Source organism: Callorhinus ursinus, unplaced genomic scaffold, assembly GCF_003265705.2.
Source record: "Callorhinus ursinus isolate GAN/ISIS: 27379988/994484 unplaced genomic scaffold, GSC_fseal_2.0 scaffold3, whole genome shotgun sequence".
Classification (NCBI taxonomy): domain Eukaryota; kingdom Metazoa; phylum Chordata; class Mammalia; order Carnivora; family Otariidae; genus Callorhinus; species Callorhinus ursinus.
The window spans coordinates 67,724,339-67,747,823 of record NW_027397065.1 but is presented as its reverse complement, the minus strand read 5'-3'; the positions used below and the strand labels follow the sequence as shown (position 1 = coordinate 67,747,823).

At 36.8% G+C, this 23,485-nt stretch overlaps 1 protein-coding gene and 1 pseudogene across 2 annotated transcripts in view; one reads left to right on the top strand and one right to left on the bottom strand.

Moving 5' to 3' along the window:
* Positions 1-1,637: 1,637 nt before the first annotated feature.
* Positions 1,638-23,485, bottom strand: part of ZFR (zinc finger RNA binding protein) — an 81,092-nt gene continuing 59,244 nt past the window's right edge. For both annotated transcript variants that reach the window (XM_025867432.2, XM_025867433.2), the window contains 3 exons: positions 7,868-7,979; positions 7,662-7,759; positions 1,638-3,172 (listed from right to left, as the gene is read on the bottom strand). In XM_025867432.2, coding sequence (XP_025723217.1) covers positions 2,993-3,172; positions 7,662-7,759; positions 7,868-7,979 — 390 coding nt within the window. In that variant the 3' untranslated portion in view covers positions 1,638-2,992. The remainder of the gene's footprint in view (positions 3,173-7,661; positions 7,760-7,867; positions 7,980-23,485) is intronic.
* LOC112819844 (large ribosomal subunit protein uL14-like) lies at positions 10,935-11,939 on the top strand (annotated as a pseudogene).

The window sequence follows — 23,485 nt, the reverse complement described above, 5'->3', positions numbered from 1 at the left end:
TTGAATTATCCTAACATAAGAACAGGAAAAGTCAGTCTGAGATGCAGAGAATAACTGATAATTAGTTGCCAAAACAACTGGTTCAAGAATGTATTAGCAGGACGATGCCCAGAACTTTTTTTTTAAAGGTTTTATTTTTGAGAGAGGGAGGGAGAGCTCACGAGCGTGCGAGCACACAAGCAGGGGGAGGGGCAAAGGGAGAAGCAGACTCTCCGCTGAGCAGGGAGTCCGACCCAGGGCTCAATCCCAGGACCCTGGGATCAAGACCTGAGCCAAAGGCAGATGCTTAACTGACTGAGCCACCCAGGCACCCTCTCCCCAATACTTCTTTTAACTAGAGTTTATAGTTTTCTTTAAAAATTGTCAAAGCAGGGGCTCCTTGGTGGCGCAGTCGGTTAAGCGTCTGACTCAGGCTGTGATCTCAGGATTGTGGGATTGAGCCCTAAATCAGGCTCCACACTGAGTGCCGCCTGTTGGAGATTCTCTCTCCCTCTCCCTCAGCCCCTTCCCCCTGGCTTGCTCTCTCTCTAAAATAATCTTTTAAAAAAATGTCAAAGCAGAAGATACTAATGAATCCAAGTTATTTCATTTTTTTTAAAGATTTTATTTATTGAGACAGAGAGAGACAGAGAGAGAAAGAGAGACAGAGAGAGAGGCAGGCTCCCCACAGAGCAGGAAGCCCGATGTGGGACTTGATCCCAGGACCCCGGGATCATGACCTGAGCCAAAGGCAGACGCTTAACCGACTGAGCCACCCAGGCACCCCAAGTTATTTCATTCAAGATGGTTAACATGGGTCTATCCACAACAATGAAAATAATTAAGTCATGCAAAAAATTGGTACTGAGACAATTATTTTCATAAAAAATTTAAATGGCACCAACTGTTTATCTGGATGAAGACACCCAAAACAAATGCAAAATTTTTAAACAGACTGAAATCATGTTTAGAACATAATTCTAAGATGAAGGGAGCAGCCTGGAAAAGTGCTGAGCATGAATTTTGAAACCTGACTCAATTTTAATCCTGTCACATAAGTTGATTTGTGATCTTGTTAGTTAGCCACTCTGGGCTTCAATTTTCTCATCTGAAAAATAAGAAATATAGCAATGTCACTTATTGTTTAAGATGGGAAAACATGAAATGACCTAGCATGTCATTGGTGTATAATGTTAAGTTCTTGCCTTCTCTTAAGATAACAGTGAGGAACCAAATTCGAAAATTTTACTGGGTAAAACTCACTATTCAAAAGAGTAAAATGAGACCCAGAAACATTTAAAAAACAAACAACGGGGAGTAGGGGTGAAAAAGGCTTGTCCGTGTTACAGAGATAGTATGTGACAAGCTTGGGAGAAATGCCCAAGTTTCCTTTTCTAGTTCTCCAGTGGTTGTCTCCTATAGTTTCCTGGTCTTCTAAGGGTCCAGGGAAAGATTCAAATTCCAGAAAGACAGAGCCAATATACTATTTTGAATTATAAATTTTTCTGGAAATTATGTGCTCAGGCAACAAGTAGTTGTCAGGAATAACGAGATATATGCACCCAATAAAACCTGAATGTGGTTTTACTTAAGCATAAGTCATTTAAAAGCAAAAGTAGTTTATGAGTCAACTCTAACATATAATACATTTAAAGTCATTATGTGAATTTAAGTTTTTATTTGTGTATTTCACTGTAGTGCTGTGACAACAAAATGACATCTGTGTACCAGAGCATACATACATCAACAGTAAGATGTAACTTCTCATTACACCACTGCTAGAATATTTAGCTTTTTGTAGAACACATAAGCATGTAAGATGGCCACACCAAATAATTTTCTGTTTTTTTTTTCCTTAGATAACCTTAATTTTTTATCAGTAATACTTTATCAACCTCACTGTTAAGAGAACTGTAAATTATCTGGGTGATGGGGTATGAGGGCAGCGGGGAGGAATCATTCAACTGTGTTATACTGTAACAGTTTGCTAGAGTAATCTCACACACACCAATAAGGAACTGTCATCATAATTAAGGGCTAGTTACTGTTGTTAGTTGCACAATGATAAAGTTCTTTTGAAAATATTGGTTAGCCCACTTATATATGAAAAATGCCCTTTCCACTTATGCAGAAGAAAAAAATATTCAGAAAGTTATTTTTTGGCCTTGCTATGTCAAAAAGTCAACTGTACAAAGGTCTACGTGTCAAACCTAAAATTATAATTTTAAAAGTCTATTAAAAACAAAAATGTCATGCATTTTTATTATCAATTATGCAGAGGCTTTAAAACTGTTGCAAGACCATATAGTATATATTAGCTTTTATACTGCTAATGCACAACTAACAGCAAACTTGATTAGATTAACAGAAATCTGTCTTAATTACACCTTTATATATCACACTAGAGACAAATGCCACAAGATCTGCAGAAACATTCAGTTCTGAGCACTTAAATGGCAGGATAACTTTTTGTGTTGTAATCCATCACATACAGAATAACAAAACAAAAGGAAAAAATTCTGCAGTTTCACGTTACAAAAAAACGTACTGCTGTAAAATATTAAGAAGGGGTAAAGGATATCATCTATTAACACAAAGTAACAACTAGTGTCAAAGAGCAACAAAACTCCTAAATAAAAATATCAAAATACACATAGCAACTGAAGCACAAATACTGCATTAAATACAGTAAAGATTTAATAAGACTAGTTAATAAAAGACACAAAAATAGGGGGAGCTAGGGCAACCAGTAAATAAAACCAAAATAATGGGGAAAACATCTGAAGCATTGTTTTTCCCCTAGTTGGAGCGCAATTTTTTTTTTTGGGTGTCTTTCCATTCATATAATACCTAACACTGTACATTAAGATATTAATGTCACAGAAAAACTTGGTTCTTCCATGAAATTCTTTAAATTCTTGATAAATTTTTCAAAGTAGACATTATTATGAATGAAAAACAACCAACAAATGGGCACCTGTTGTTTTTAACACTGCAGATTTACAGGAACTTTTTAAAAGTTATCATAATCTTTTTTGTCTTTTTTCCCCTCAGCTTCAAATCCATCAACTCCATCGCTATCCCTTCTTCGTTTCCTGTTGTTGTGGATGTTAAAACGTTGGCTCATTTGGGGTAATGGATCCATGCCTAAAACTTTGTGTATCTGGCGGAATGCAAGGAGTCTCAATGCAAACTGCAACAAAAAGAGCCGGAATTCAAAGTTAATTTTAAGAACCAAAATATTAATTATTAACTAGGCTTATATCTCCATATATCAATATAAAAAGTATATATTTAATTAAATAAACACCTTGAATAATATTAAGTTTCACAACCAAAATACTCCATATGTTCTAGTGTTTTTATTTTCAGGCTTTCCTGTACGCATGCTGTTTTGCTTTTTAAAACATAAATTAAGAGGCACCTGGGTGGCTCAGTCAGTTAAGGGTCTGACTCGTGGTTTCGGCTCAGGTCATGATCTCAGGGTCATGACATCAAGTCCCAAGTCAGGCTCCGTGCTGGGCATGGAGCCTGCTTAAGATTCTCTCTCCCCTTTTCCCTCCCTGCCCAGTTCATATGCACTTGCATTCTCTCTCTCTCAAAAAAGAAATAGATCTTTAAAAAAAATTCAATATTATGTTCATTTTTAAAAAAATCTTGAAATTGAAACAATACGTAGCAAAAGGAATGTAAATCTCACTGAGTAAATCCCTCTTTGGTATCTACTCGTATTTTCCCATTTTTTTCTGTGGATGCCCATGTGTATAGGCTGCACATATACATACACGCACACACACTTCCCCAGGTTTACAAAAAAGGGTCACATTTCTTCAACTTGTTACTTCATGAACCAAAATCAAAATTTTCACTACATGGTTATATATGCGCAGAAATGTATTAGGCATCACTGTCACAAGATTTCATAAGACATAATCTATTCCTCATATTTCTGGGACTATATACCTCTTAAATTAATTCAATTGAGATGTAGTCAATTTTCATTATATGGTTATAACCTTCAATGTAAATGTTTAGGATTATTTTTTTGAGATTAACATATCCGAAGAGTCACCCTTTTAAAGTGTACAATTCAGTGTTTTTTAATATACTTACAAAGTTAAAGTTGTTCAACCATAACCACTCTAATTTCAGAACATTTTCACACACCTCCACCCCCACAACCCCCATGACCCAATGTTAGTCATTCTTCAACCCCTCCACCCTTAGGTCAAGATAACCACTAATCTACTTCTCTATTTCTACAAGATTTACACACTGTGGACATTTCATATAACATATGGCTTTCTGTGTCTGGCTTCTTTCTCTTAAAGTGGCTGCTATTGAGACTGTTTTTTAAAAAAAGATTTTATTTATTTGAGAGAGAGAAATAGAGCACAAGGCGGGGTGGAGATGGAGAAGCAGGGAGCCTGATGCAGGGCTCAATCCTAGGGCCCGGGGATCATGATCTGAGCCGAAGGTAGAGGGTTAACCGACTGAGCCACTCAGGTGCCCCTATTTTTTTTCTTTTTTTGAGAGAGTGCAAGTGTGTGTGCCGGGGGGGGGGTGGTGAGGAAGAGAGCGAATCTTAAGCAGGCTCCATGCCCACTGTGGAGCCCAACATGGGGCTCAATCTCACGACCCTGAGAGGAAATCAAGAGTTGGACACTTAAGCAACTGAGGCACTTGGGTGCCCCGAGACTATTTTTTAATGCCTAATTATTTTCTTCAGCTGAGATTTAGTTTGTTACAATTATCTCTGTGAGAATTTACTATTCTAGAACTTTCCTTGATGATATAATTCCAATTCCTTCGAACTTTGCCTCATATATTGGCTTTTGAAATCCTCATTCTCCAAATCATCTGTGTTAAGGACTTGATATAGCATTCTATTTAGTCTGTAATTCCAGATTTTCACCAGTACTGGGTGCTTCTCTACTTCATTTAAGCTATAAGGCTGTTAACTTTCTGAAGTGAGAACTAGGAATATTTACCATAATAGAATACTAATTCTTTATTTTGAGATTTAGAAAAGATAAACAGAATAATTCTTTCTTCTGTATTCATGGAAAATATCCAAAGATATCTGGTATATAATAATGAATACTAATACATTTCTACCACAGGGATATTGCTGCTAATCATCAGCGTATTTGAATACTAGGAGTTTCTAAATGAAGGAATACTCCAGTAAGTAAAACTAAGCATCTGAGGCTAGAGTGAGCATCCTATAACCTCTTGTTCTGCATGTGACTTGTTATGTATTTCTAACATTTAATAAGAGAGAATTCTGCCACATAATTGGCAATTATTTAGCAGCAAACAAAATTTGAGGATTTATACTGGAATAATTCTCAAAGACAACTTGGAATTTTAAAATAAGATCAAAAAAGACTTGAGGTTTACTTTACAATTCCTTTTGAGGAGGGAGGGTTAACACCTATGGGAAGGGATCTGAATAAATGACCAAGGCTGTATCTGGCAGAAGCAACTTGAAAAGATCACTAAAGAGTAAGACTACAGAAATACACAAAAATAAAAGATAAGCATTATGGGGGGGAAAAAAGAGAGGAATAGATCTAGATAGAGACAAAGGAAGGAAGAAAATTATTAACATGGGTGCTACAGGTCACCAAGAAATAAAAAGATCAACGTGGGTACAATTCATAGAGCTTATTCAGATTTTACCAGTTATATATGCACTCCTCTGTCTTTAGCTTTAATGTAATTTTGTCATATGTGTAGCCTTGCATAGCCACATCACAATCAAGATATTAAACTATACCATCACCATAAGACTCCCTGTATAGCCACCATTAATAATCCATCCCTAACTCCTAGGAACCACTACTGTTCTCCATCTCTGTTATTTCATGAATATTAGATAAATGGAATAATGCAGTTAACTCCTTCACTTTCTTCTTCTTTGGTGAGAGAGCACAAGCAGGGGAAAGGCAGGCAGAGGGAGAAGCAGGCTCCCCGTTGAGCAAGGAGCTGGATGCGGAACTCGATCCCAGGACTTTGGGATCATGACCTGAGCCGAAGGCAGCCGCCTAACCAGCTGAGCCACCCAGGCGTCCCATAACTCCTTCACTTTTTTAAAAAAATTTTTTATTAACTCCTTCACTTTTAACAAGGACATTTGTCACTACCACCTAAAGCCAGACCACTTTCTTCAAAGTGACGTTAAAAAAAAAATGCCTTTCAAATGTGAATTCTATTAGTTTTTGAATGCCCTGCTCCTAATCCTAAATCTCCTTTCCCTTAGAATTTATAAATAATTCCTCCTTTAAGCACCGAGGAAGAAAGCAAGCCACTTAGGGTAACTATCTTCATCCCCCCAAAATAAACCCAAAGAAATACAAACAAAACATGTCCAATACACATTAATTAGTAATCACATAAGTTATCCCTTAATATACTTATGACATAACAATTTACTTTAATCTTGACATCTTCCAATTTCCAAATTATCGTTGCCAGAAGAGATAACAAATCAAGAACTTAAGTCCAATAACTTAATGTCTTAGAGTGAATTATTACTTTCATTGCTAGTTGCCTTTTCTCCCCTTAGTACATTTTTGGAATAAAAAAAGAGCTATAGTAGTTTTAGACTGTTTTTTTTTTCATTAGGTTCACATTTCTTTTCCATAAATCTTTTTCCAATAAAATTATTAACTGATTATGATGATAATGCTAACATTTATTAAAATCCTTCCATATACCAGATACTGTTAATACAGTTAAACACATTAACTCATTTAATCCTCCCAATAATCCTGCTTGAAACAGGATACTACTTTTATCCTTGTTTTATAGAGAGCACAGCTGGTATTCAAATCCAGGGAGTCTTGACTCTAAAGTCCACTTTTTCCCCCTTAAAGATTTTATTTATTTGAGAGGGAGAACGCACACGCAAGCTCTCACGGGGGGGGGGGGGGGACACAGAGGGAGAGAAACTCAAGCAGACTCCCCCGCGGAGTACAGAGCCTGACACAGGGCTGGATCCCACAGCCCATGAGGTCATGACCTGTGCTGAAATCACTAGTCCGACACTTAACTGACTGAGCCACCCAGGTGCCCTGAACCCACACTTTTAATTAACTACATTAGACAGCCTTTCCAGTGGCAGGAGAGACTAAATTATAACAATAATTACCATAAATCACACAGCATATCACTTCTTCTTTTTTTTTTTTTAAAGATTTTATTTATTTGACTGAGAGAGACAGCGAGAGAGGGAACACAAGCAGGTGGAGTGGGAGAGGGAGAAGCAGGCTTCCTGCGGAGCAGGGAGCCCGATGCGGGGCTCGATCCCAGGACTCTGGGATGATGACCTGAGCCGAAGGCAGACACTTAACAACTGAGCCACCCAGGCGCCCCAGCATATCACTTCTTACAACCAGAGTACATAAACAGTTTCCATACATCATGATATGTAACTTAATACCCAGATTTAAGAAGGCACTGAAAATACAGCTGTATTTTTATATAATACACTTACTTAAGACACTTATATTAGTGAAATCTAGTTTAACTTATATCCCCTCCAAGGGCTTGCTTACTAAAGAAGAACAGAAATAAATACTATGCAGTGACTTCTTTTAAAGGACAATTCTAAAAAACCAAAACTTGAAGGGTAGTGACCCAACAACAAAGCTCTGGGATTAGGAACACACTGGTACCTGTGCACTGGATGTGATGTCTTCACGCTGTTGGTCAGTCATTGTTGCCAAGGTATCAAATGGATCCTTCTCACAAGGATCCAGAAGTCCAGGACTACCTATAAGCAATCAATATATGGAGAAAAAGGCATTAGCATTATCCATTTGTAAAAGAAAGAGTTCTTATTTAATTATCAAACAAACATTAAGAACAAAGCAAAACCTACCTTTAAGAATAATCCCTGAAGAAATGCACTCAAAAACTCTTCTCAGTGCATCTCCAGGGCTCTGAGGACTAGAAGCACTACTGATTGCTTTCTCTACTAGTAACTCCATAGCCTAAAAGTAAAAACATAAAAAATGTGTTTAACAGCTTATAGACCAAAGGAATCACTCATTTTCAAATACCAGAATGACAAATTACTCATGAAGTGGTCATTAAAAATTTTTAAAGACCAAAAATGTTACACAGAACAGATTATGAAATCAGAATATGAATCACATATAAAAACAATCAAAATGAAATAAAACAATGAAAACAAAACTCATGAGACAATATATAACTTACATTTTAAAAAGATATTGTAATTTATGTTTAATGAAGAAAAATGTAAAATAGATTAGTAGGGTTTTTTGATTTTTAGTTTTAATTATTGCCAGTTTTTCCTATTAAAATGACAGTCCTTAAAATTTTTTCCCCAAATATTTTATGTATTTATTTGAGAGAGAGCATGCACGAGTGGGGAGAGGGAAAAGCAGACTCCCTGCTGAGCGGGAGCCCAACTCAGGGCTTGATCCCAGGAACCAGGGATCATGACCCGAGCCAAAGGCAGACACCCAACTAACTGAGCCACCCAGGCACCTCAGTCCTTAAAATTCTTTACATATTTAGGGCTCACATGTTTATTCTTTAAACCCACAGTTAGAGGTGCCTGGATGGCTCAGTGGGTTAAGCATCTGCCTTTGGCTCAGGGCATGATCTCAGGGTCCTAGGACTAAGCCCCGCATCGCATAGGGCTCTCTGCTCAGCGGGGAGTCTGCTTATCCCTTTCACTCTCCCTCTGTGTTCTCTCAAAAAAACCCCCTACAGTTAGAGCAGGTCAATATCCCAAGTAAAGAAGACTTCTTTCTTTACAAACAACGTATATTATCTAAATTTTCACTTAATGCACAAATGAACTTCTATTACCCCTAAGGAAAATATAAATTATGCTTTCACTGCAAATTACATTAGAGAGACTCAAAATCTAAACCAATCAATAGAAGACAAAAGTAAAAGTACACACTTGGAAAGCAGACATACAGGAAGTGTTCTGAACAGTCTATTAGAAAGATTTGCTTTCATTTAGACTTTAAAACTTGAGATATAATTCACATAAGAACCATTCTTTTAAAGTGTACAATTCAGTGGTTTTTAGTATACTTACAAAGTTGTTCAACCATAATCACTATCTAATTCCAGAGTATTTTCACCACCCCCAAAGAAAACTCCACACCCCTAGCAATCAATCATTCCCCATCCTCCCTTTCCTCCAACCCCTGGCAACTACTAAACCACTTTCTATCTCTACAGATTTGCCTACTCTGGGCATTTTTTACAAATGGAACTATATAAAACGTGCCTTTTTGCATTTGGCTTCCTTCACTCAGCATAATGTTTAAGGTTCACCCATGTCATAGCCTTTACTGAAATTTTAAATATAACATTCAAAGAAACTGAATAGATCGGAACTACAATAAAGTCCTTAAAAGATAATGAAGCTGAAAATACCTTAGTGAGAACCCACTTTTGGTTGTGCGCATAAGAAGCTTATGAATGTAATCTGAGGTAAAAACCATATCCACCTATTCACCCCAAGGTCATCTCGCAGATCTTTTAAATAGGAATAACTCTAAAAAGTTTGGACATGTGGAGACTGCATTTCCAAACAAATTAGGAATAAATTATAAGAGAGATGGAAATTTAAAGAGACAGTATACATTAACAGCTACAAAAATGATAGCTGAGCAGCATGAGATTGAAAACAAAAATGAAAGGGCGCCTGGGTGGCTCAGTTGGTTAAGTGACTGCCTTCAGCTCAGGTCATGATCCTGGAGTCCCGGGATCGAGTTCCTGGATCGAGTCCCGCATCGGGCTCCCTGCTGAGCAGGGAGTCTGCTTCTCCCTCTGACCCTCCCCCTTCTCATGTAGCCTTTCTTTCAAATGAATGAATATTAAAAAAAAAAAACAAAAATGAAAAAATGTACATCACAATGAAAAAAATTAAGGTAGTTCAGTTTATTCAGTAGAAGAATGCAGGGAGATGTTCAAGACTTTTATTTAAAAAAGAATTTTCATTTAAAAATTTTTAGTATTTTAAGGATCAGCTTCAGTTACTCAGATAATTCAATTAATGTATAATGAATATCTCTCTTTTTAGACAAACCAACTATTATTTTAAGATGCCTAACAGACTGTGAAATCCTTAAGGGTAAGATCAATGTCATTTATTTTGAGCTCCTGTGCCTAGTGTAATGGCCAACATATAGAAAATACTTAATATGCTTAGGAAACAAAATACTTTTGAAAATACTACTACTCATAAGAGAAATTAAGGGTAATAATTATCAAAATTATTGATGCTATGCTTAAAATACAAAGCTGAGTCATAAAATATGCAACTTTCATAAATATAGTTGACCCTTGAATAAGGGGTTTGATCTGTATGGATCTACTTACATGTGGATTTTTTTCAATAAATATATCAGAAAATTTTTTGGACATCTGTGAGAGTTTGAAAAGACAGATGAACCACATAGCCTTGAAATATCAAAAGAATTTAAGAAAAAGATAAAACTATAAGAATACAGGATATAGGGGTGCCTGGGTGGCTCAGTTAGTTAAGCATCCAAAACTTGATTTCGGTTCAGGTCATGATCTCAGGGCTGTGAAATCGAGCCCATGCTGGGCTCTGCACTAGGTGTGGAGCCTGCTTAAGATTCTCTCTCCCTCTGCCCAACCCTCCCTACTCTTAGGAAAAAAAAAAAATGAATACAGGATTTAATACATATAACATACAAAGTGTATTAACTGACTGTGTTATTGGTAAGGCTTCCAGTAAAGAGCACGCTATTAGTAGTTAAAATTTTGGGGAGTCAAAAGTTATACACGAATTCTGAACTGTGTGGGAATTGGTGTCTCTTGTTCAAGGGTCAATTGTAACTCAAACTTTTACTAAGTACTTTTAGAGAATGCTAAGAGAAAATTAAGTATTAAATAATCAGCTATAATCATCTTGTATGTCAAGATACAGGATGTGTTCCAAGTAATTCAAAGCTTTAACAAAATCTGCTTACTAACTGATCTTAAGAAATGAGAACTAATTTTTTTTTTAAAAGATTTTATTTGACAGAGCAAGAGAGTACAAGGAGGGGGAGCAGCAGCAGGAGAGGGAGAAGCAGGCTCCCTCCTGAGTCACCCACGTGCTCTAAAAAATGAGAATTTATGATTTATACTTGCATATAAAGGTAGAAACTAAAAACCAAGAAAGAAAGAAATTTATGGAAAACCAAAGTCAGTGTATCAACACCCACAATAAAACTAAGTTCACTATCTGCCTTCTAAGATCATTTGCTATGAAGTGAGCAATTTAAAAATACTGATTTTCTACAGAACATAGTTGTTTGCCAAGCAGATGTCTGTAAGTTAGGATAGCAACAAAAGTAGAATGCACGTGGTTTATAAGCTCTGAAGTGTATGCAAAGTAAAAGAACAACATCAAAGATGAACACAATCGAAATCAGAGAAACAATTTTAGACAGTACTATAAAGGATCTTGGTAGCTTAAGTTATTTAGAGAGAAAAGCTCTCTATATTATTTGAAATCTAGGATTGTAATATTTGCTCTAAAAACCACTCATGGGTCCCCCGGTGTGAAATTCCAGATTTCCCTGGGTCTTCTGGTAGGAGCCACGATCAACTGTGCTGATAACATGGGAACCAAAAATCAGTGTATCCCCTATGAAGGGGACCAAGGGATGACTGAACAGACTTCCTGCCGCTAGTGTAGGTGAGACGGTGATGGCTACAGTGAAGAAAGACAAACCAGAGCTCAGGAAGAAGGTACATGGGGCAGTGGTAATTCAATAATGAAGGTCATACAGGAGAAAAGATGGTGTATATCTCTATTTGAAGATAATGCAGGGGTCTTAGTAAACAATAAAGGCAAAATGAAAGGTTCTGCTATCACAGGACCAGCTGCAAAAGGGTGTGCAGACTTGTGGCCCAGGATTTCATTCAGTGCTGGCAGGATTGCATGATTCTTTGGTGCATTTGTTAAAAAATAAATAAATAAATAAAAATTATTTGTGCCCTCCCTACCCCACCACTCATGAAGCCTGTTTTTCCTTCTCACCTCTAGTAGTAGTAAAAATGCTTACTATGTGGCAAGCAACATGTTAAGCACTTTAAATGCATGATTTCATTTAATTCTCATAACTGGATGCTATTATACCCTAATTTTAAAGATTGGGGGGGTGGGGGCAACAACTTAAACAGTTTGTCCAAGGTTATACAGCTAGAACGTAAAAATTAGGCTGGGATTTGAACCCAGGTCTGATTTAAAATCTATTTTTATTTTTTAAAAAAACACAACTGTATTTCAATAAATATCCCTTATTGATGGGTGATCCAGACTGATAACTAGTTACCTTGCATATTAGTTTTTTTTTTAAGATTTTACTTTTTTTTTTTTAAAGATTTTATTTATTTATTCGAGAGAGAGAGAATGAGAGAGAGCACAAGAGGGGAGAGGGTCAGAGGGAGAAGCAGACTCCCCGCCGAGCAGGGAGCCCGATGAGGGACTCGATCCCGGGACTCCAGGACCATGACCTGAGCCGAAGGCAGTCGCCCAACCAACTGAGCCACCCAGGCGCCCCTAAGATTTTATTTTTAAGTAATCTCTATACCCAACGTGGGGCTCAAACTCACTACTTGAGATCAAGAGTCGCATGCTCCATTGACTGAGCCAGCCAGGCGCCCCACTGACTAAAAATACACCTTAAGAGATTGTGGTAACAAAAATACTTTCATTTGGTGGCAGTGTAAACAGGTAAAACCTTTTTTATCATACAACTGACAAATTCAAAAATTTACAATAGGGTTATTATACTTAATGAAAGCACAAAAAGGGGCACCTGGGTGGCTCAGTCAGTTAAGCATCTGCCTTTGGCTAGGGTCATGATCCCAGGGTCCTGTGACTGAGCCCTGCGTCAGGCTCCTGGCTCAACGGGGAGTCTGCTTCTCCTTCTCCCTCTGCCCTTCTCCCCACTCCTGGCTCACTCGCACGCCCTCTTTCTCCAATGAATAAATAAATAAATAAACAAATGAATAAACAAATAAATAAAATCTTTAAAAAATGAATGCACAAAAGATATCTAACACTAGAAAGTTTGGTTAAATAATAAAAAATAATAGTAATTATCCCCTTCATTATAGCTAATACTGAGCGCTTATTATATATTAAGCATTAACCAATTTAAATCATCACAATCACCTTTTGAGGATAGATATGACTATTATTCCTATTTTACAGATGAAGATGTTTATATTAATCAAATAGGGATTTTAGGAATATCATTACAATAAGCAACTGTACACACAAAAACCATTTCTACATTCCAGCTGATATAGGTTAATATTGATACATGCATGACAGACTTCCATTCCTAAGTCCATGTATAGGATGTTCTATTTTTATATTATATTTATGCATAGCACCTTATTTCATACTCAAAACTTCTTGGTAAAAACTGTCACGTCTTGTGGAAAAAAGATTTTTACAGCTTTTGGTGATTCAGGAGTGCATGAACTTTTAAGTAGATGTTTTTTGTTGGGGGTAACTAAGTGTTGCACATATATTATTTTTAAGCTTAAGTGAATGAGAGGATACACTTCAAATATAATTTGTGGATTCTTTTGCAAGCTAAGACAATGGTTAGTTCTTTGCCCTGAACGTCAGTGTCCTATCATTTAAAAACTTCACTGGTTCTTTTTTTTTTTTTTTTTAAAGATTTTATTTTATTTATTTGAGAGAGAGAGAGTGAGAAAGAGCACAAGACGGGATAGGGTCAGAGGGAGAAGCAGGCTCTCTGCCAAGCAGGGAGCCCGATGCGGGACTTGATCCCAGCACTCCAGGATTATGACCTGTGCCGAAGGCAGGCGCTTAACCAACTGAGCCGCCACCCAGGTGCCCTGAAACTTCACTGGTTCTAAAAGTAACGGACAGGGGGCACCTGGCTGGCTCAGTCAGTAGAGCATGAGACTCTTGATCTCAGGAGTCCTGAGTTCGAGCCCCATGCTGGGTAAAGAGATTACTACCAAAAAAGAGAAAAAAAAAAAGTGACAGGAACTCTGTTACTACAAGCTACCATCATTAAAATCTAAATTACTTATATTCTTAAAAACAAAAACAAAAAAATGAAATATGTAGAAAGAGATACTGAATTACATATTTCAACGGCTATTTGTGCACAAAGTAGAATTATGGCAGTTCTCTCAGCCTCCTCTTTGAGAACTGTCCTTTTATATTTGACAGATCATTCTTTTTTAAAAAAGCAAGGTAAAATTCATGTTAATATAAAATTAAGTACTTTAAAGTGAATAATTCAGTGGCATTTAGTACATTCACTATGCTGTACAACGACCACCTCTTATCTAATTGAAAACATTGACATAATTCCAGAATAAAACCCCTTAACCCATTAAGTAGTTTCTTCCATTCCCTCTTTTCCTCAAGTCTCTGGCAACCCACCAATTAGCATTCTGTCTGTATGAATTTATTATGGATATTTCACACAAATGCAATCATATAATGTGACCTTTGTGTTTGGCTTTCTTCACTTAATGTAATGTTTTGGAGGTTCGGCCATGTTGTTACAGATCATTCTTTTTTGTAAAATATTCCTTACCCTACTCTATACTGTTCAGAAATAAAACATATAATAAACATCAAAAAATTAAGTATATACCCTTTATAAATTATAGCAGGTATACCATTCCAAAGGAGGTTTAGATACTATGTAGCAATTCTGATGTTAGACCAATTTGACAAGAACTCTACCTGTATTTTCTTTACTTCATTACCATGGTTTCAGGACAAAAGAACTAATTTGAGGGCAGAGTGCCATTTTCAGTACTCACTGCAGTGGTGAAGGAAAGCCTAAAAGTAGGCACTATTACTTATTTACTCAAAGTAAATAATGTGAATGCTAAATAAAACTGAAAATAATAAAGATCATAAGAATTTCACATTTCTTTTATGAAAATCAAGAAACTTTACTCTTAGGCGGCTGGGTGGCTCAGTTGGTTATGCATCTGCCTTTGGTTCGGGTCATGATCCTGGAGTTCCGGGATCGTGCCCTGCATCAGGCTCCCTGCTCAGTGGGGAGTCTGCTTCTCTCTCCCCCCCACCCCCTGCTCATTCTCTCACATAAATAAGTAAGTAAATAAAATCCTTAAAACACAAATGTTATCTCTGCATAAGGTGATAGTATAAAGCCTAATTTCATGATTTCTTGCCCCAACACATAATTAATAATAGTTACAACACACCCAAGCAAAAATTTAACAGTTTCAACCAAAAACAGAGGAAAAGGTCAGTGAAAGAATCTTCCCAAGGAACTGAGTGCCTTAGGCAACTCTCTCCATGGAGCTCCTAACTTGGTTCTCTAGAGGGAAGATGGGGGTGGGGCTGGCAGTTGAGTGAAAAAAATCCAAAAAATTTCATCAATTACTTCCCAACTAAGAGAGGTAGATAGAACAAGTCATACTGAAGGCAGCGGCAGAAAAAGAAATTTTCCTAAATGTAAAAACCCCTTCTACCATCCCCCTCCAGAGAAAGGAAAAGAATAGAATTCACTATCCTGAAGACTCTTGCAGAAGGGAAGAAGAGAAGAACAAAAGAACCCTAATTATCCATATCTAAATATGTCTAAACAGACATTTGGCTAATATGTAGGTAAAAGAAAAGTAAAAAAGATCTGCCAAAGAAGGAAGTGGTAGGGAAAATGTATTACCAAGGATGGCTGTGAATTCTCAACAGAAGTGTCCCAAAGTGGCTTCCCATATTCAAAACACTCTGTTGGCTCAGGGAAATGGAAGTTGTTCCTAAAAGGGGATGGTGAACGGGGGGGGGGGGGGGGGGAGAGCGAGAGAGAGCAGATTCTACATAGGTAAAGGCTCTAGATGCCCACCCTGGGTTTGAAAACCAAAGTGTGAAGGTGTGCCAATGGGATCTACCTCACAGAGTAGCATAGCACATTCAATCAATACATAATAGAGAGCACTGCTTATGTCTGCAACAAGACTTGATGCAGCAAATCCATACATCTTTTGTTTAATCCTCAAAGCAGAGCTCACAGGGGAAGAAAAAGGAGAGCTATTTTAAAAAAGCATGGATGGGGCACCCGGGTGGCTCAGTCGTTAACCATCTGCCTTCAGCTCAGGTCATGATCCCAGGGTCCTGGGATTGAGCCCTGCGTCGGGCTCCCTGCTCAGTGGGAAGCCTGCTTTTCCCTCTCCCACTCCCCCTGTTTGTGTTCCCTGTGTTCCCTCTCTCGCTGTGTCTCTGTCAAATAAATAAAATCTTAAAAAAAAAAAAAGTAAAAAATAAAAAAATAAGCATTGGACAGGTTCAAAGACAATTCTTGTTTGAATGTCAGATCACAAAAAGATGATTTTGTAATGGAACTGACAACTAGTAAGATGAAATAACAAAAAGAAACCAGGGAAGATATCTATTTGGGTGGAACATACCATGAAAAATAGAGATGAAAAATCAATTCTCTATGGACTTTGAGTGATAATGATGTGTGATCTATGTTCACTGCTTGTAACAAATGTACCTTTCCAGGGAGGAATGCTGATGGAGAGGATGTGCATGTGTGAGAGTAGAAGATCCAAAAACTGCTCTAAAAAAAATAATGTCTATTTAAAAAATAAATTAAAAAACATGCTCTGGAAGGATCTTAGTTTAAGCTAATAAAGGTATAATCAATCCGCTAATATTCTGAGTTATAAGAGAACTTGATGAGCAAAATACCAATAAATTAAAAACTCAAAGTTGAGATGAAAAGGAAGATTACAGCTAACAAAGCACACTGAAATATAAAAACATTATTGGGGAATAAATGAATTATAAATAGCAAAGAAGACTAGGACATAGCTGAAAACCAAGTTACTACCAAAGAGATAATCACAGGAGACACAAGAGGAAAGAAGACAAGATTTCAAACAATTACAGTGGCGCCATGGTGGCGCAGTCCGTTAAGCGGCCAACTCTTGGTTTTTGCTTAGGTCGTGATATGAGGGTTGTGAGATAAAGCCCCATGTTGGGCTCCAAACTCAGGGGGGACCCTGCCTAAGATTCTCTTTCCCTCTCCCCCATGCACATACTCTCTCTCTAATAAATAAATCTTAAAAAAAAAAAAAAATAAAACAGTAACGAAGATAAAAGATATGCAGGACAAAAGGAATCCAACATAAGGATAATGGTGTCCCTAAAATACAGAATCCTATTAATCAGACATAATGGAAGATTGTTTTCTCCCCTAACTGAAAGAAAAATCAAATCTGCAGGACAAAGGACAACGATTTCAATAAAATGCTGATATTAAACAACAGATTCCAAGACATATTTGGTTAAAGTTAATGATATGCAAAGATAAAGATTCTTTCAACGGCCTGTAAAAAAAAGTCAGGGCCAAAAAACTAGGCGAAACTTAGACTTACCAATACACAATGCTGGAAGATAGTGAAGTGAAACTAAAAATGGAGAGGGGGAAAAACTGTGACCTAACAATGTATTTCTCATTAAAGTAATGGCAATTGGCAGAGCTTCTCAAACATGACAGAATTTCAAAACACCTTTTGATAAAAATTATGATGATAAAATACAATCAGGAAATGAAAAGGAAAAGCCCCAGTACAAGACCAGTGGTTTGCACTGAACCATTTAAATACAGAACATTAAACAGAGAATATGAATACAAAGGTAAATGTAGTTATTTTTAACACTTTTAAGGTTTAAAAAGCATTAAGTGTGTAAATGGCTGTTTTCTAAGTGCAATCAGCAAATATTAAGAAACAGGTTTAAATATATTTTTTTAAAAAATGGAACAAACGAAAGAATTACATAACAAGAAACCCAAAGAAGGATTGGGGAAGGGGAGGAAATATAAGTAAAAATTTTCTCAGCTTTTATGGGTGAGAGTTGACAGATACTATATAAAACTGTTGATAGATGAATGAGAACATCATATAAAACTAGAAGGGCAACAACTAACTGTCACAAGGAAAAAACATTCACACACAAACAAGGAAAGAATAAGAATTATGATAAAGCACAGAAGAAAACAAAGGAAACATAAATAAACTCATACCAGGCAAATGCTCATGACAAGAAAGCCAGAGTTTCAATATTAATCAATGAACAAGGCTTATTAACTCATGACAGAAAGTGTTAAACAAGGGATCCTTTATAATGGCAAAGGTTCAAATTCACAATGATGATGTAACTGTATTAAGTGTTTACGTCCAAAATTATCACTGCAACAAAATAAAGCACAAACTATAGGAAATAGAACAGAAATGAAAACATAACAGAAATAACAGATTTAAATTTACTTTTATCAATCCATGGATGGATGAAGTAGACAAAAAATATGTAAGGAAAAAATACAGAAGAAATGAACAAAATGATAAAGCTGAACTAAGAGGTGTATGTGAGAACACCTCTTTAAAGGTGATCACAGGAAAAAAAAAAAGTGCCCATAGATCATAAAAACTGTACATATTAGACTACAAAGAGAAACTTTAAATTCCAAAAATTGTAAACAGAATACATTTATCAGATTATAATGCTATAAAAACTAGAAATTATTTACAGAAACAAATGCAACCCGTTTTTAATCACACAATTTAAAAATTCCCTCAAGGGGGCACCTGGGTGGCTCAGTCAGTTAAGCGTCTGATTTAGGATTTTAGCTCAGGTCATGATGTCAGGCTCATGGGATAGAGCCCTGCACTGGGCTCTGTGCTCAGCAGGGAGTCTGCTTCTGATTCTCTCTCTCCCACCATCACTCCCCCTGTGCGCGTGCACTCTCTCTCCAAAACAAATAAATAAATCCTACAAAAAACAGAAAACAAACCAAGAGTGTACTTGTCTTGATGAGCACTGGGGGATGTACGGAATTGTTAAATCACTATATTGTACGCCTGAAACTAATATTACACTGCGTGTTAATAACTATACTGGAAATAAAGAGTGAATGAAACAAGTATCCAACTCAAGAAGTTTGTTAGAGAACAATAAAATAAACTCAAGTAAAACAGAAAATTAGAGATGAAATTAGGATTAAATAGGAAAATGGTAGATCTGACAGATAAATCCAAGGAGCTGATTCTTTGGGGAAAGGAAAAAATAATATGAAAAAGTAAGCCGCTGCCTAAAGAAGACAATACTAGGAGCATTTTTAAATGTCAAAATACAGACATTCTGGTGTGTTTTGATTGTTTTTTGAAGCTGAAGGAAGCAGAAAGTAGAAATGATGTATAGTGCCTATATTTTTATACATTAAAAAAATTGAAGTTAGATAATGCTTAACGCATTTTTATATTAAAATATATTAAGAATTTAGTGTATTTTGGGCGCCGGGGTGGCTCAGTCCGTTAGGCGACTGCCTTCGGCTCAGGTCATGATCCCAGGGTCCTGGGATCGAGCCCCACATTGGGCTCCCTGCTCCGCGGGAAACCTGCTTCTCCCTCTCCCACTCCCCCTGCTTGTGTTCCCTCTCTCGCTGTCAAATAAATAAATAAAATCTTTAAAAAAAAAAAAAAAAGAAAAAGAATTTAGTGTATTCTGACCACATACAAATAATGAAACACCCATTTGTCATTTTGCTCCTATATAGCAACTACTACTGCTGGATAGTCTAATCAATCAAACTAAGAATTAAAAACAAACAAAATAATAATGAAGATGCTGCAAGTACTTAAAAAACCCTGAGGGGGCAACCTGGGCCGCTCAGTTGGTTAAGCCGCTGGCTCTTGGTTTCGGCTCAGGTCATCTCAGGGTCGTGGGATCAAGCCCCACATTGGGGTGGGGTGGCAGGAGGAGTTTGCTTCAGATTCAGATTCTCCCTCTTTCTCCCCATTCCCTGGCTCATGTGCACGCGCTTTCTAAAATAAATAAATCTTAACACCCCACCCCACCCCACCCAAAAACCTAAAAAGAAAAACAACAAAGAACCCCAAACAAAAAAACAAAAACAAAAAACTCCCAAGATCCCAAGAGCAAAATTCTATCCTATAAAAATTTGAGTATCTAGCTGAATTGGTCAATTTTTCCTAGGATAACAGAAATTGACAAAATTAAAGCAGGAGAGAGAAAAGTTAGACTAATTAATCACAACAGAAATAACTGAAAAAATGCTACCCCCTCTATTAAGAGAGATTGGGAAATAATGTCATCAAATGACAGTAGTAGTTTGATCCTACCAAAAGCGTTTCAGAATTTAAATAAAGAACAAAAGCTTTCAAACTGTTTTTAGAGATTTAGCGCATTCTTGATTCTGAATCTGAAACAGGACAAAAATAAAACTATAAAACTTTCTTTTATGTCACCAAGAAAATTCCTAAATAGACTATCAGCAAACAGACTATAGTTCATTAATATTATTCTCATATATGAGACTCACTCCTGGAATGCAAAGATAGCTCAGTATGAGGAAATCTATTTGTATAATGAACAATATTGAACAGGTTGAAAGGAAAAAACTATACATTCAGGACAATAAACCTTGAAAGATTATCTGATAAAGTTCAATTTCCATTCCTGATTCATTTTTTTTAACCTTAAAAAAATTTTTTTAAATCTAAGCTCCACACCCAATTTAAGGCTTGAACTCAGAACCCTGAGATCAAGAATCATATGCTCTACCGACTGAGCCAGCCAGGTGCCCCTCTATTCCTGATTCTAAATTACTTAGCAAACTAGGAAAAGAATGATAATTCTAACCTGACAAAGAAGTATCTCAAATAAGAGGCTAACCATCATGCTTAGTATGCTGTACACCCTAGAAGCATTTTTTTTTTGCCTAGAAGTATTTTCAATACAATTAGGAACATAGAATGCGTGTAAAGTATATTATTTCTTTTATTTCCTATTTATTCTAGAAGTATCAGTTAAATTAGAAAAAAGAAGGCAAAATACCATTTATAGGTATGATTCTAAGATTAGAAAACCCAAGAGAATCATATGAAAAAAATTATTACAAATAAAGGAATGCAGTCAGGTGGTAGGGGTTGCAAAATTAATATCCAAAGTTAATAGCTTCTGTATACACAAACAATAACCAGAAAATAGATGTGAAGGGGGGAAAAAGCCTCTAAAAGATAAAATACCTAGGTACAAACAACCAAAACCAAAACTTAACATGCACAGAATATATTCAAATCTAAGCAGGTACACAAAATTAACTTCAGTAAACAGGACGTCACATACTCTCAGCTAAGAAGAGTCAGTATAAAAGTGATGATAATTCTCCAAACGAATCTATTAATTCAATGCAGTACTACTTAAAAAAATCACAAGAACTTTGGAGAAACTGAACAAAGTTGTAGTCAAGTTCATTTGGAAAAACAAACATAAGAAAAGCCAAAAAAATTCTTCTGTGCAAGATGGTGTTTAAAAGGGGCAAAGAACAAGGAGGCAAGAATGTGATGACGAGGACAATCAGAATTTTAAAATTCTGAAGCTTCAATCATTAAGAGTTTAGTACTACAGAAGAAAACAGACTGAAGATTCAAAGACAACTGCCGAGATGGACCCACAGAAAAGGAACTTTGGTCTAGGACAGGGTTTTTCGACCTCAGTGCTGTTTTTTTTTTTTTTTTTAAAGATTTTATTTATTTGACAGAAAGAGACACAGAGAGAGGGAACACAAGCAGGGGGAGTGGGAGAGGGAGAAGCAGGCTTCCCGCTGACCAGGGAGCCCGAGAAGGGCTCAATCCCAGCACCCTGGGATCACGACCTGAGCCGAAGGCAGACACTTAACCACCCAGGTGCCTCCTCAGTGCTATTGATAACCAGTTTTGATAACCAAAAGTGTCTCCAGACATTGCCAAATGTCTCCTGGGGGACAAAACTGCCCCTGGTTGAGAACCACAGGTTTATGATAATGGTGGCATTTCAAACTGGGGGTTGGGAGAACAGATATCATTGTTAAATAAATTATTCAATGGTACTAGAATAATTGGCAATTGGTCTGAAAAAAACATTTAGCTAAATCCATTTATGATTTAAATTTTTTAAATTTAAAATTATTTTTAATTATACAAATAATGTATATATATTTTGCCCTGGTAAAAACTAAACATTACAGATCTCTATCATAATCATCCCTTTCTCCTACTCCTCAGAGACAACTATTATATATATATATTTTTTGACAATCCCCATTATAAGTTGGAATACATTCTTCTCAAAGCTTTTGTTATGTATTAAATATATATATATACCCTTGTAGAAAAAGAAATTTGATGGGGAAAAAAAGCTTTAGAAGAAAGCACGTGTGAACTAATTTATAATCTAAAATACAAGAGGATTTTTATGAGTAGAATACAAAACACAGAAGTCATCAAAGATTAACGGATTAAAATTTACAAAAATTTTAAAAAATCTGATATAGTAAAAATGATAATATAGCTAAAAAGCAGATGAAAAGCTGGAGGGGCGCCTGGGTAGCTCAGCTGGTTAAGCAACTGCCTTTGGCTCAGGTCATGATCCCAGGGTCCTGGGATGGAGCCCCGTATTGGGCTCCCTGCTCGGCGGGAAGCCTGCTTCTCACTCTCCAAACCCCCTGCTTGTGTTCCCTGTCAATTAAATAAATAAAATCTAAAAAAAAAAAAAAAAAAAAAAAGGCAGATGAAAAGCTGGAAAACATAATTTTTGCTACAGATGAGGACTAATTTCTTATAATAAAAAGATTTAAGGGCGCCTGGGTGGCTCAGTTGGTTAAGCGACTGCCTTCGGCTCAGGTCATGATCCTGGAGTCCCAGGATCGAGTCCCGCATCGGACTCCCTGCTCAGCGGGGAGTCTGCTTCTCCCTCTGACCTTCCCCCCTCTCATGTACTCTCTCTCTCTCATTCTCTCTCTCAAATAAACAAAATCTTTAAAAAAAAAAAAAAAGATTTAATATAATTAAGAAAATGTTGAGTAACAAAGGAACTGCTGGTTAAGAGAAAAATAATTCTAAATGCCAGCAATCACTCAAATAAATATAAGAAACGGGACACCATTTTATATTTATTATGTATGTGATGATATCCCAGAGTTAGTGAGGGTGTGAAAGAAATGATCAATCCGGGGCGCCTGGGTGGCTCAGTCGTTAAGCATCTGCCTTCGGCTCAGGTCATGATCCCAGGGTTCTGGGATCGAGCCCTGCATCCGGCTCCCTGCTCAGCGGGAAGCCTGCTTCTCCCTCTCCCACTCCCCCTGCTTGTGTTCCCTCTCTCGCTGTAGCTGTCAAATAAATAGAATCATAAAAAAAAAAACCCAAAACTGATCAATCCAACAGTTTCTGGATGTTTTCAACGATTCAACTTTCTTGATAAATATTTGGCACATGTTCTTTGACCTTGGAATTCTGGCCCTAGCAATTTATTACGTGAATTATAATACAAAAGCTTGACAATAACTTAATGGCAAAACACTGCAAACAACCAAAATGTCCATCAAATGGATACTAGTTAAATAAAGTATGGCATATCCGCGGAAAGGGCATACCATGTAGTTAATGCAAAGAA